This window comes from Mustela nivalis (assembly GCF_964662115.1).
Source record: "Mustela nivalis genome assembly, chromosome: 1".
NCBI lineage: Eukaryota > Metazoa > Chordata > Mammalia > Carnivora > Mustelidae > Mustela > Mustela nivalis.
In genome coordinates, this window is record NC_139020.1 from 14,265,194 (window position 1) to 14,278,165 (window position 12,972).

The window sequence follows — 12,972 nt, forward strand, 5'->3', positions numbered from 1 at the left end:
GAGTTTATACTAAAGTAAGTAAATAATTAGTTAGTTAGTTGATCATGACCATGAGGGAAGTAAAACAGCCATTGTGAGGAGAAATTAATGGGAGCAGTTGATTAAGAGGCAGATGGGCAGAATGGATAGAAAGAGGTCAATGTGAGGAGATGGACAGTGAAGAGTGTACTATCAGAGACCTGAGGGAGTACTGTGGTGATTTGGATAAGAGCAGTGGTTCTCAACCTGGGATGGCTTTGTACTTCAGAGGACATTTGGCAATGTCTGCAGATATTTTTTGTTTGTTACAATTTGGGAGCAAGGTACTACTGACATCTAGTGGATAGAGTCCAGGGAAGTTGGTAAACATCCTACATTGCTCAGGACAGCCTCCCCAAGGAATGATTTTCTCGCCCAAATATCACAAGTTTTGAGGCTGAGGAACCCCACACTAGTAGTCATGGATCTGCAGAGAAAAAGAATAAAGGGATATTTTGAAGTTAAAACCAATACTGTTTGAAAACGGACTGAATATAGGAGGAAAAGTAAAGGAAAAATCAGGGATGGTATCCTGAGTTTCCAGTTTTAACAGCTGGATGGAAGGGGCTATGCATATGGAAATGAGAATATTGGGAAGGGGACTTGGGGAGGGGGCAATGCTGTGGCACAGAATCAAGAGTTTGACATGTTGGGTCAGAAATAGTCATTAGAATCAGCTGTGTGAATCTAGAGTTCAGAGGCAAAATCTGAGCATGAGATAAAATTTGGGAATTCTTGGCTTCAAGGCATTTAACATCGTAGACATATATGACATTGCCTAGGAAAAAACGAATAGACAAAGAAGTAGCCCTAAATGAGGATTTTGTCCTGAATCAGCGATGCATTCCTACCACGCTCTAAAAGCCACTTGATCTTTTGCTCTCGGTGCCCTGGGTAACATTCTAAGTATACTCAAGTATACTCACCACATTCTGAAACACAGTTTTCATCTGGATTCCTTAGTTTATTTTAAGCTGCTTTTCTCTATATCTAGGTTTTGTTTTTTTGTATCTAATTATCTTCTAAAAATTAAGCAATTTTAAATGGATTAGTATCTAAGTATGTCATCAGCTCTCATAGGGAGCTCAATGCCGCATGCTCTTCTACTACTTTCTTATTAACCACACTAGCAGCTTGAGCTTGAGGTCTGGGGCCTGGGGGAAAGATGGTATGTATTCAATTGGACATTTTTATTTTTAAGAGGACACTATAAAAATGTGAATCAAAAGTGATTATCCCATAGTCATTTTGGGCAAAAAAATAACTAAATGCATATATACACAAAATACAGTCCTTCTAGAAAGCACAAAACAAATGAACAGCAGCTGCTGATCACTCATGAGTAACTCAACACCATGAGCCTGTGTACATGAGCAATGAAGGGAAGCATTCTAACAAGAAAATAAATTTCAGGTTTAAGCTTTATAGAATTTTACAAATGATACAGAAAAGTAAGTTAGGTGTGATGGTATCCTTAAAAACAAAAACTAAAACAAAACCTGCTTTAGGAAATGCAATCTTTCTAAGATCTCTACCAATCAAAAAGGAACTGTAATAAAAATAATAAAAGTAACAAAATTTCCTGAAATTGTATTGAATCAAGTACTATGACTACACAATTAATTAAATCAATATTAACTCATTTCCCATTGGACAATGTATTCTAACCTCTACTATATGAGGCATATTTAAACTAGAAATACATGCATAGATTCATTTAACCAAAAGAGTAATTACCACAGATGAACTAATTATACTGAGTAACAAGATCCTTGGAAAAAACATTATATGTAGTAGTTAATGTCATCCTCCAATGGCCCCATTATGTTATTATTATTCTTTGTTTTCCAGATGAGGATATCAAATCTTAGAGAGTGTGTTAGTCAGTGTGAAATAGGTCATCTTAAGTAACAAACAGACCTCAAAACACATTGATATTGTTACTCGTTTATTGTTGCTCTGACAGCTATTCAGAGCAGCCCCTTTCCATAAAGTGACTCTGGGATCCAGGCTGATTTCATTTTGTCCTCTAGAAACTCTGACTTCCAGAGTTACTCTGTCAAGAGAAGACTATGCCAAAGGGCCATATGAGATCTCCCACTGCCTTCCTTTTCACCCTAAAATAGCACATATCACTTCCCCTCATATTTTGTTAGCTACCAATTGTCACGTGATTACACCTAACTGAAAAGGTACAGACTTTAATGTGCCTGGGAAGAAGAAAAATGGATATAGACAAGCACTGGCAAGCTCTATCCCCAGGAAATTACATAACTTAACCAAGGCTACAAATCTAGAATTAGGTAAAAACCAGGATTCAAACACTATTAGTTCAAAAGCTGACCTAATTCTAGACTTTAGGTTCTCAAGATCTAGGGATGCAGTCTTCACTATCTATTGACCCTGGATGTACCAAGAAAACAACAACAACAAAGTCCTCTATCTTTATATTTATTTTCACACTAAGTAATCACAAATAAATACCCATTTTTCAGCTTTAAAGCATCAGTCCTTCATCAAGTCCTTCCTAAAGTCCTATAATGAGCTTAAATTTCTCCTTTTATTCATGCACAAAGTACCATTTTCTTTTCTTGTAACTCATCACATTTCCTCACTATCTTTGAGTTTCATCATAGTAGCAGTCGTATTTGGGCTGTTGTCTCCAAGGGCTTGGCACAATGCCTCCCACAAAGTAGGTGCTTAATATGCACTGAATGAACCAGTAAATGATTGAGTGAATGGAGTGTCTGACTCCTTTCTGAAGCACACATACCATTGTTTGACACTTTCCTGGCTTAGCAATGCTCCCACCCACACACACAAAAACTGGGTGAAATATACTCATCTTACAACTTCCATCCAATCTTCTTGTTTTTCTTATTTCTTTTCACTTAACTAAGACTACTTTCTTTTAACATAAGAATTCTTCAAATTTCTGAAGATAACCAGCATATGTTCCTAATTCTTCTTGGTTTTATAAATCCATGCATAAGATGATATCCTAAATCTAAATCAATCCTTCTTCTTCTCTATGAATGTGTTCTGCTTTGGCAACTCTCATCCCATAGTATCCGGAAATAGGCCCACCACTTGAGGTATGAACTGACCACCTTCCAGTGGTGGGGTTATAATCTCCCTTGGAAGACAGGTGGTGCATTTTTGTCCAGAGAGGGTCTTCAGTAAAAAGTAGTTTCTGGCACCACATACAAGGTACTCAGGTATTTGGTGAATTAATGAATGAATGAATGAGTGAATCTTAAGATACAATAGATTTGTTTTGTACTTCCTTTTTACTCTAGGCTGGTATGTCTGCAGACATGTTCTTCTAATAGGTTGACTCAGTTTAGGTCAGTTTTCCAAAATCCATACTTAGGGGGAAAAAAATAATCTATGAATGTTAGTGCACAGCTAGCAACCATTTATATAGAACATTTCCCAGGAAGCTCTAAGGAAATTAAACCAAAATGATCTAAAGCTGATGATTTCCCCACGGAACTGTCCTTGTCCTTCTACTGAGAAATAGTCTCCAAACCTACATAGCTAAAATAGCCTGTCTTCCAGCGTTCAAACGTGACAGTCAACAGAAATCAAGAAAAAAAGTGGCGCTGGAAGCTGCCCCTTTCCCAGTTCTGCATCTGTAAATGGAAGCAATTTTACAAGAGAATATCTCGGGATCTGACTAGAAAAGAAGCTACTCTAATATTAGAGTACTGGAGGTTTCTCCTTCTCCTCTTCCTCTTCATCCTAGTCAGAGTTAAAAACAGGAGCTCTGCTATTCTCCGAAGTGCTGGCGTCCAAGAAGGCGATTCTCCATCTAGTGATGAGGAGAGTAGTAGTTGGTCATCTCCACGACCCCCTAACAGGGACACAGGGACATAACCAATGAGGCCCCTTGTCACTCACAGTCCACAGCGGAGACTGCCTCCGTTCCGACCAGTAGATAAGATTTTCTCGGTCTCGAGTCTGCAACACTCCATCGACTTTGCAGCAGCGCAGCGCAAAGTTGAGGGAAAGAGGGAATGTGCGTGCCTGTGTGCGTGTGTGAGGGTCTGGATCAGTGGTGTTGGGGCGGGCAGTAAATCAAGGGTGGGGCCAGCGAAGGAGGGGTGGTTTGGAAAGCAAGGATAGAGAGAGGCGAGAGCGTGGCTCCGCTCCCAGTTAACCTGCAGGCGCCCATCCTGCTCGCTCAGAGCCCCTGCACCAACTCACCCAGTACCCTTTCTCCTTCCTCCTCCTCCTTTCCCCCCCTTCCCCCCCTTCTCTCACTGACCCCTCCACCTGCCCCCCACTTTCCATCTGACCAGAGGACGAATGAGCAAGACGTGCCCGCAAATTGGGGCAGCAACTTTCCTCCGCTGGTCTCTTGGCTCCGGGAGCCGGAGCGCGCTGATCCTCCGCGGTCTGCGGCCCATGGAGGAGGAGGAGGACGAGCAGTGATGGGCTAGCGGCAGAAGCGAGGAGCCCGGAGCCAGCCCAGCGCCGCCAGCCAGCTCCTTGTTCCCACGCCCGCTCCCTCGATCTCTCTCCGCGGGGGAGCGTGCAGGGTGCCGACGCCGAGCCTCCCGGGGAGGATGAGGCAGGGAGCCGGCCCGAGCGGGCTGCATCTCGCGGGCGAGCGGCCGCGGCTGGGTCTCGGCAGGAATTAAGAAGCTGGGAAGATGGAGCGCCGCGCACTCGTCGCCCGGCCCGGGCTCTGGACCCGAGACGCCAGCTGGGCACTCGTCTATTTCCTCTGCTGCGTCCTCCCGCAGACCGCCCCGCAAGTGCTCCGGATCGGTGAGTGAGCCCGGGGAGAGCGCTCCGGGCTGCCGGCTCGCGGGACCTGGCCGCTCCCCGCAGCCGGCGCGGAGGCGGCGGGTCCCGGGGAGGCAGCGCGCGCCGGCGCAAGGGCAGAGCCAGGGGGTGGCGAGGGCAGCGCGCACAGGAGGCTCCGAGAAAGGGAAGCCGCGTCACCGCTGCCCTCCTGGCGAGTGCCGGGCTTCCCCGAGAGGGATGGTTGGCGGGTTTTTCAATCCGGGCTCTAAGAACGCGGGCAGGAGTGCAGGGGGCCAAGCTCGCCCGCGCGGACCCCCTACTCCAGGCGCGGGGTCGCGCGGCTGCAGCCAGTTGCTTTGGGCGCGGAAATGCGCTCTCTGGGCGTCTGGATGGACGTCGGAAGTCCAGATGCGCAGCCCAGGTCCCAGGCACCCCGGGTTCCTGGTACTCGCAGGCATGTCCAGATGTCAAGAGTAAAATTCGGGAACTACAGGGATTTCCTAGAACCTGGTAACCCCAGCCTCCAAGTTTTCATCCCCAAGTTGGGTTCTTCTACATGGAGCCTCCGAAATCTGGAAGGTTCCTCCAGAGTGGGGCAGAGGCCGGCTCTGACTCTGGCTGAGAGTTTAAGGAGTGGAGTGGATAGTCAGTCCGTACCAAGAGCAGGTACCTAAGTGTCCCACTTGATCCCTGATCTACCACGCCTGCCTGCCACTAAGAATGACCCAGTATCCATCAAGATAACTCCCTGGAAGACTCTGGACTTCTTTCTCAGGTGGGATAAAAAAGGACTGGAAGCCTGGGTGTAGGAACTCTGGGGCAGCCTAAAGAGAGCAAAAAGCAGGGCAATAGAAGAGTTGGGGAAGGGGGTACTTTGCTAGTGTGTGGTCATAAACCTACACGCACAGCACCCACCACCATGGTTGAGTGGAGGCACTAGGCTGAATTTCTAGGCTGTTGGGGGAGGGGTGTGTTCAAAAAGCTCTTTGCCTTCTTTAATATTCTTCCTTCCATACTAAACCCAATTTCTATTCCCTTGGTCTCAGTTTCTCCTCTCCCTTCCCCAACCAACTATGCTTCTTAGGGACACAAAAAGAAAGAGACACAGGTGAGGCTCAGATACCCCATGGGTCTCCCAGCTTCTCTAGTCTCCCACTTGAGGTAGCAGGAGTGAGGTCCTGAGCGCTAAGGTCTTCTAATTCATACCCTTTCCTGGAAGCCACAGAAAGTGCCCAGAGCATTGCAATCACTCACCAAGTGATTCCCCTGAGCAGCTGAAATTTCTCACTTTACTGATTCTGACCCGCAGTTAGCAAACCTCTTTCCAAAGATTCAGAAACTAGTTCTTGTCACTCAACATCACTATTAAAGAAAAAAAAAAAAGTTACTACTTTGAAATGCATTTTCTCTAGGCATGTGGGGTCTAATTTTCAAGAAAAGAAAAGATACTGAATGCTAATTTTTACTGCAGATATGTTTTTCTAGATTATGGATAATGATAATGTGCATTTTTGGATAATTCAGACTGTCCATTAAAAGAGTTCCAAAGTATTCCTTTCACACACACACACACACACACACACACACACACAAATACCACTCAAAACCAAAATATCCTTCACCTTAGCTATGTTCTAACCTTAACATCTTGATTTTTTTTTTTTTCCTGGATGCAGTGAGCCCTCCATGATCCAATAACAAATTCCTTTGAACAATACTAAATAAGTGATGAACATTTGTTACAATTTCCAACACTTTTTAACTTAATAGGTGTTTTGCTTATACCTTATATATTTTAAAAGAGACAAATCTAGATGTACTAGAACAGGTTATGTCAGTCAATAACCCTCTTTCCTGTATAACTTAAGATAGCATTTTCCTCCCCTGCATTCCCCAAATCTAAAGGGATTTCCAGAAGGAGCGGAAGAGGATGTTTTAAAACATACTTGTTCACAGATATGAGTATTTATCCAAGCAATTATACTCATCCATTTAAATGTGGTTTTCAAAGTGAAAACATCCTAACATGATTCACTGACCTTAAAATATATGGTACAAGATAATGAGATTTCTTTTTTCTAAATGGGAGCTGAAATGCATAAAGTAAAATTGCATGGCCTGATGCTGTTTATGTGCAATACAGATGTCCTAACTCTTTCTGGCTCAGAGTGACCTGTGTTGGTATGAGCCCTACCCTGTATGTACCTCAGGATGATGCTTACTTTTAAACGGACATTTCAGCACCATGGAAACCAGCCTTAACTCAGAGGAAACCTGCCTTTTTACAGGGAGTTTCTTATGTCAGCCAAGTCCAGTACTGAATACAAAATATCAAAGGAGTTAGGGACTAAGCAAGTGTGTGAAGTCTGTGTGTCTATGAGTGTGTGCACATGTGTATGTGTGTGTGTAGGGAAGGAAAGAGAAAAATTGAAATGCATTCTTTTTCATCTCTCATCTTTTTTTCCCTTTCCCACAAACCATGAACTCTCCAGCCAACCAACCAGAAATAGGGGCTTTTGATTATTGACTCCCATGTTTTCCAGGAACTTAAAATATCTAAAGCATAGCATTAATCTTAGGCACTTTGCACTATGTTTATATGAAATGACACTTGAATGCTTGAATGAATTATTTAGCGGTCTACTTGCTTGTGAGCGTCTGCTTAAACCTGAGCTATTGAGGGACGTGAATGAAAGGTAAACAATTTAAGATAACTCCATGTGTGCTAGTATTGGAGAGGTCATTTAGTATGTACATTTGCCTGGTTCTCACACATATTGTGCATATCTGTTGAAAAGTTTAATCAACCTTACACAACAGTTTAGGGACATGAAGGGAGTCCCGTAGGATGGAGATGCTCTAAATGTTACCACTGCACTCCAGAGGTTTCCCAGCACAGTGCATAGATGAGAAATATGGCTAGCTGCTGGGAATTCCCTAGGGAGTGCTGGGTCTTCCCTTCTTCTCTGTATACTCCAGAGTATTCTAAAAACCAGCTAATCTCCACTCTTCTAACACCGCCACCCCACACACACACTTTCGCTTCAGAAGTCACATGGCCAGCCAACCTATAACTAATAGTCACAGCAGGGTCTAGGTGACCTGAGTAGATAATAACACACCTCCATTAGTAGAAATAAGAAAAGAAATGGAAAAAAAAGGAAAGGAAAGGAGAAAAGAAAAAAGAAAAGAAGAAAAGAAAAAGGGAAAAAGAAAAAGAGAAAAGAAAAATAACACCATGTGCATATGTAATTTCTGAGACAGATTTATCCTATTTCTAATAATAATCATAACAGAAAGATATATTTACATACTACATTTTTACATATCATCTTAATATACACAGTCATAGAGGTGGTGGTAAAAGAATAGAGTTAAGAAATAAGTGGTGGGCGCCAGACTTTCTGACACATGATTTGTTGTCACAAAGCAAGGGTTGGGTCCCCTTTCTAAGACTTACGAGATAGGTCAGCGAGAGTTATTCAGTTTCACTGAGCCTTCATTTTGCATCTGAAAAATCCAACTAAAACAACTGCAACCTCACAGTGACATTGGTAAAAGTACATGAAATAGAATATGAAAGTACTTGGAGCAGTATTTGGATACATTAGTTGCATTGTAATCGTTTTATTGTTTTGTTTTCACTTTTTTTATTATTTACATTTTATTCCTGAACAGAGACTCAGTAGTAAATGTGGGATATATCTGTTACACATTTAATATTTCAGAGCCCAAATCTCTTCTGCTGTGAATTAGCTGTAATGATATCTACCTTTACTCTTTCACCGGGGGAGGATCAAATAAACAATTTTTAGGACTTGCAAACAAACCTTTAAAAAATGTATTACTACTATGCAATTAAATATAGCATATAAAGAGAAATATTGTGGAAATTTATATGGATGGTGTGGAAAGTTACATGACAATATACTTGTCCAAATGATCTTATTTCCTTAAGAGAGATCCAAATGAATTTTATTTTAATTATCAAGTTGGTCATAACATCATCTTTTAATATTTGATGCCAAAGATCCCCAAAGTTCCAAAATATGTTGCCTACATATGTGTTTGTATTTTTGCTTCCATGTACAAAAACTCAAAACTTTATTCTTTAGAAACCATGTTCTTTCATCATTTTAATATTAATTCTTCACTCAACAGCTTTTTACTACATGCTTACTTCCCTACTATGAGACAGAAATAATTCTAGATGCAAGACATACAACAATGGGGGTGCCTGGGTGGCTCAGTGGGTTAGGCCTCTGCCTTAGGCTCAGATCATGATCTCAGGGTCCTGGGATTGAGCCCTGCATCAGGCTCTCTGCTCCAAGGGGAGCCTGCTTCCCCCTCCCTCTCTGCCTGCCTCTCTGCCTACTTGTGATCTCTCTCTGTCAAATAAATAAATAAAAATCTTAAAAAAAAAATAAAGACATACAACAATGAATGAAACAGGCAAACACATCTGACCCCTTAGGCTTATATTCTGGTGGTGTGCACTGTATATAATCACTGAAGTGTTTCATCAGGCCCAATACAGACATTTGATTTTTTCATTCCAAATGTTATACTCAGAGAGTTTTCAGTTCATTTCTGCCATTGACTTATGACATCAGTGGCATAGTCTACATAGAATAAGTTCAAGTCCCCAAATGCACAGAAGACAGAGAGAGTGGGTTCATTCTGCCATACCTGGAGCAGAAACTCTTACCTTTGTTTGGGCAGATCTGTTCGGCCTCAGGTAGATTTTACTCAGAGCAGGGTGGTGTTGGTGTTAACATCAACTTGAGAACGCCATTAGTCCTTGAAAAATCTGAGAGAAACTGTCTTTTAGCATGATGGAAAGAGAGTGCCTGGATAATGGGAACATATTTCTGCAAATGAGCAGCTCTTTTACTATATTACCTCCCCTGCATAATTCATCTTTTTCTTTTATATTAATTTTACAAGCCCAATGTTCATACTACGTTAAACGTCAACTGAGGCTACATTTCCTATAGGAAATGGTTTCTAATTTCCAGTTTTCAGTGAAAACACCATGACTTGGTAGCTTTGCCTAAGTTCGAGTGCTGGTTAATAGAAATGCCAGAACTTGAAACTAGTTTTCTGCTCTCAAGTTTCAAGCTACTTGCATTAAAGTAGGTGATATTGTGTATGGATTTAGCAATGCAGTTACATAACTATTTAAGCTGAAATCAAATATAAGAGAGATGAAATCTTGCTCTTAGGGATTCAGGGATAACCACATAAATCAAAGTTAAAGTAATTTATATTTGAGTATATTTTAGGCAATTAGCAAAAAGGAGATACGGTATTATTATTTGATTCTCCGTAATTTCACTTTATGAGGGGATTAAGGAAGGCAATCCAGTTGGAGGGGAAAGCTTGCTCCTGAATGCCTAGCAAACACACCATTTTTAATGAAATCCTACACTTCATGGACCAGTTTTGAGGGAGAATTGATGGAGATAGTCTGGTGGTGGTAATTTTCCATAGCCTCTCTTCCATTGTTCCACTGATAATTAACTGTATAATCTAGGAAATGTCATCTATGTCCTAAAATTTTCCAGAAGAAGGAGTGAAGAACTCCAGTTAGAAGGGGATTCTCTTTTCTACCTGACTTTTCCTAATTGGCTGACCTTGAAAAGATTGCTAACATGTGTTTTTTGGGGGAGTGTGTGTGTGTGTGTGTGTGTGTGTGTGTGTTGTTAGCTAGAGAAGAAGTAGTCACAAACTCATGGGTTTGTTGCAAAGATGAAATGTGGTATCATATGTCAAATGAGGGTCATGTGGTAGAGTTGACCAGGGTACCTCCCTCTCTCTCTCCCTCCCTGTGAATGAACAGGGCAGTTTTGTGCTCTAGAATAATTTATTTGTGTGGCTAACTAAGTGTGGAGAAATGCTGTCACTTAGAGATTCATGAGGTGGGTTTGTGTATTAAAGGCTCTTTGTGATTCTGCACGAAGAAACCTGTTTCTTTTTCTAAATCCAGTATTTCCTACATTTCGTTATCAGAGGACTCTTACTTGAATCACAACGACTAATGTCTCACCGACTCTTACTCCTTAGAACATATCTCAGGAAACACTGGCTAATAAAATCACTGAAATTTAAAACTTCCACATATCAGAACTCACATGACCACACATCCTACTACTTCTTCAGTCTAACCAAAATTCGGTCCACTCTACCTCAGAACTTTTTAATAAAGCTTTAGGAGTACAGTTGATCTTTGAACAACACAGAGGTTAGGGGCACCAACCCCTGTGAAGTTGAAATTCCTCATGTAACTTTTGACTCCCCCCAAAATTTCACTGCTACTTGCCTACTGTCCACTGGAAGCCTTATTAATAACACAAACTGTTGATGAGCTTAGATTTTGTAGCTGTATGTATTATATACTGTATCCATATAATAAAGAAAGCTAGCAAAAAGAAGATGTTAAGAAAATCATAAGGAAGAGAAAGTACATTTAGGGTACTGTACTGTATTTATAAAAAAAAAAAATCTGCATGTAAGTGGACCCATGCAGTTCAAACCCCTGTTGTTCAAGGATCAATTGCACATTTAAATGTTTGGATACTTGTTCTCTGTTATGTTAAAAACATTTTAAATACCACATTACCTATGCTGAAAGGTATATCATTTTTTTTTTTTATTATTGTGAGATGTGATATGGGCATATTTTTCTAATTTTATTCTCTAGACTTGCTTTTTAACATGATTTTTTAAATTAACATATAATGTATTATTTGTTTCAAGGATACAGGCTTACATATTTCACAGCACTCCCCTCCCCTCCCCTATTACATAGCACATACCCTCCCCAATGTCCATAACCCAATCATTCTTTCCCTACCCCCTCCACCCCCATCAACCCTCAGCTCATTTCATGAGATTAAGAGTCTCTTGTGGTTTGTCTCCCTCCGGATCCCATCTTGTTTCATTTATTCCTCTCTGCTCCCCACAACCCCTCTCCCTGCCTCTCAAATTCCTCATATCAGAGAGATCATGTGATAATTGTGTTTCTCTGGTTGACTGCTATAAACATTCAGGTGCATGTGCCCCTTCAGATCACTATATTTGTATCTTTAGGGTAAATTGCTGGCTCATAGGGTAGCTCTATTTTCAGCTTTTTGAGGAACCTCCATGCTGTTTTCCAGAGTGGCTGCACCAGCTTGCATTCCCACCAACAGTGTAGGAGGGTTCCCCTTTATCAACATCTGTCATTGTTAATTAATTTTAGCCACTCTGACTGGTATGAGGTGGTATCTTATTGTAGTTTTGATTTGTATTTTCCTATTAGTCTCCCTTTTAAAGAGTTAAAGGGGGGACAGATATTATCCCCAGAAAATTCCAGAATTCTTGTCAATGTCTCTACTGACCAGACTTGCTCATGTTCTCATTCTTAAGCTGAGTATTGACAAGCAAGAGGAGATCATCCCAGTTTTCCAAAGAAGAACATGGTCATATGGAAGATGTTGGGTTGTTGAACAAAAGGATGTTCTGTAAATAAGAGAGAGTGGGCTGATCATTTGTTGAGTGGATACAATATTGACCATGAGGAATAGAAAGAAAACAGGGGATAAGCTTCAAGCAGTGCACTTTGACGATCTGACTGCTAAACAGTGTATATCATTCATCTAATATGTCTGGTGGACCAGAGACACTTGGCCTCCTTACTGACTTGTCCACTATTCCAAACTTCCATCAGCCTTACTATACTTCATTCTACTTCACTTTGTTTGTACTATATTGCTGTGACTTCTTTGTTTGCTTTAATTTATGCCTTATCTCACCAATTACATCTTCAGCATCTTAAGCTCAGGGCATTATTTTCCTTGTCTTTCCCTTTTCCTTCCTATATTTCTTATAGGCCATTTGTTTATTTCTATATCTTAAGATTCTGGTGGATATTACAGCTCTGGATACCGTTCTCAAAGGATGGGAGTAAGTCCTTCCCTATGTGCCTATTCTGTGTTCAGCACAGTGCCAGGTTCGTTGTAGGTTCTCAGATGTTTGTTGAAGACTGTTTAAATGAAAGAAGCTGGAGAGTAGTGTTGGAGCATCAAGCTTAGTGGTGCGCCTAGGATGCAACAATGAAAGAGGCTGCTTATTTACTTTTCGAGTGAGCCCACATTTTAGGGGTTTTTTTGTTTCTTTTTTGTTTTATTTTTTATAAACATATATTTTTATCCCCAG

General features: G+C 41.3%; 1 protein-coding gene across 6 annotated transcripts in view; it reads left to right on the top strand.

Annotated features, from left to right (window-relative positions):
* Positions 1 to 3,990: 3,990 nt before the first annotated feature.
* GRIK1 (glutamate ionotropic receptor kainate type subunit 1) overlaps positions 3,991 to 12,972 on the top strand; it is a 382,552-nt gene continuing 373,570 nt past the window's right edge. For 2 of the 6 annotated variants that reach the window (XM_082702776.1, XM_082702772.1), the window contains exon 1: positions 3,991 to 4,794. In XM_082702776.1, coding sequence (XP_082558902.1) covers positions 4,677 to 4,794 — 118 coding nt within the window. In that variant the 5' untranslated portion in view covers positions 3,991 to 4,676. The remainder of the gene's footprint in view (positions 4,795 to 12,972) is intronic. The other 4 variants (XM_082702774.1, XM_082702775.1, XM_082702771.1 and 1 more) reach the window with 3 other exon arrangements.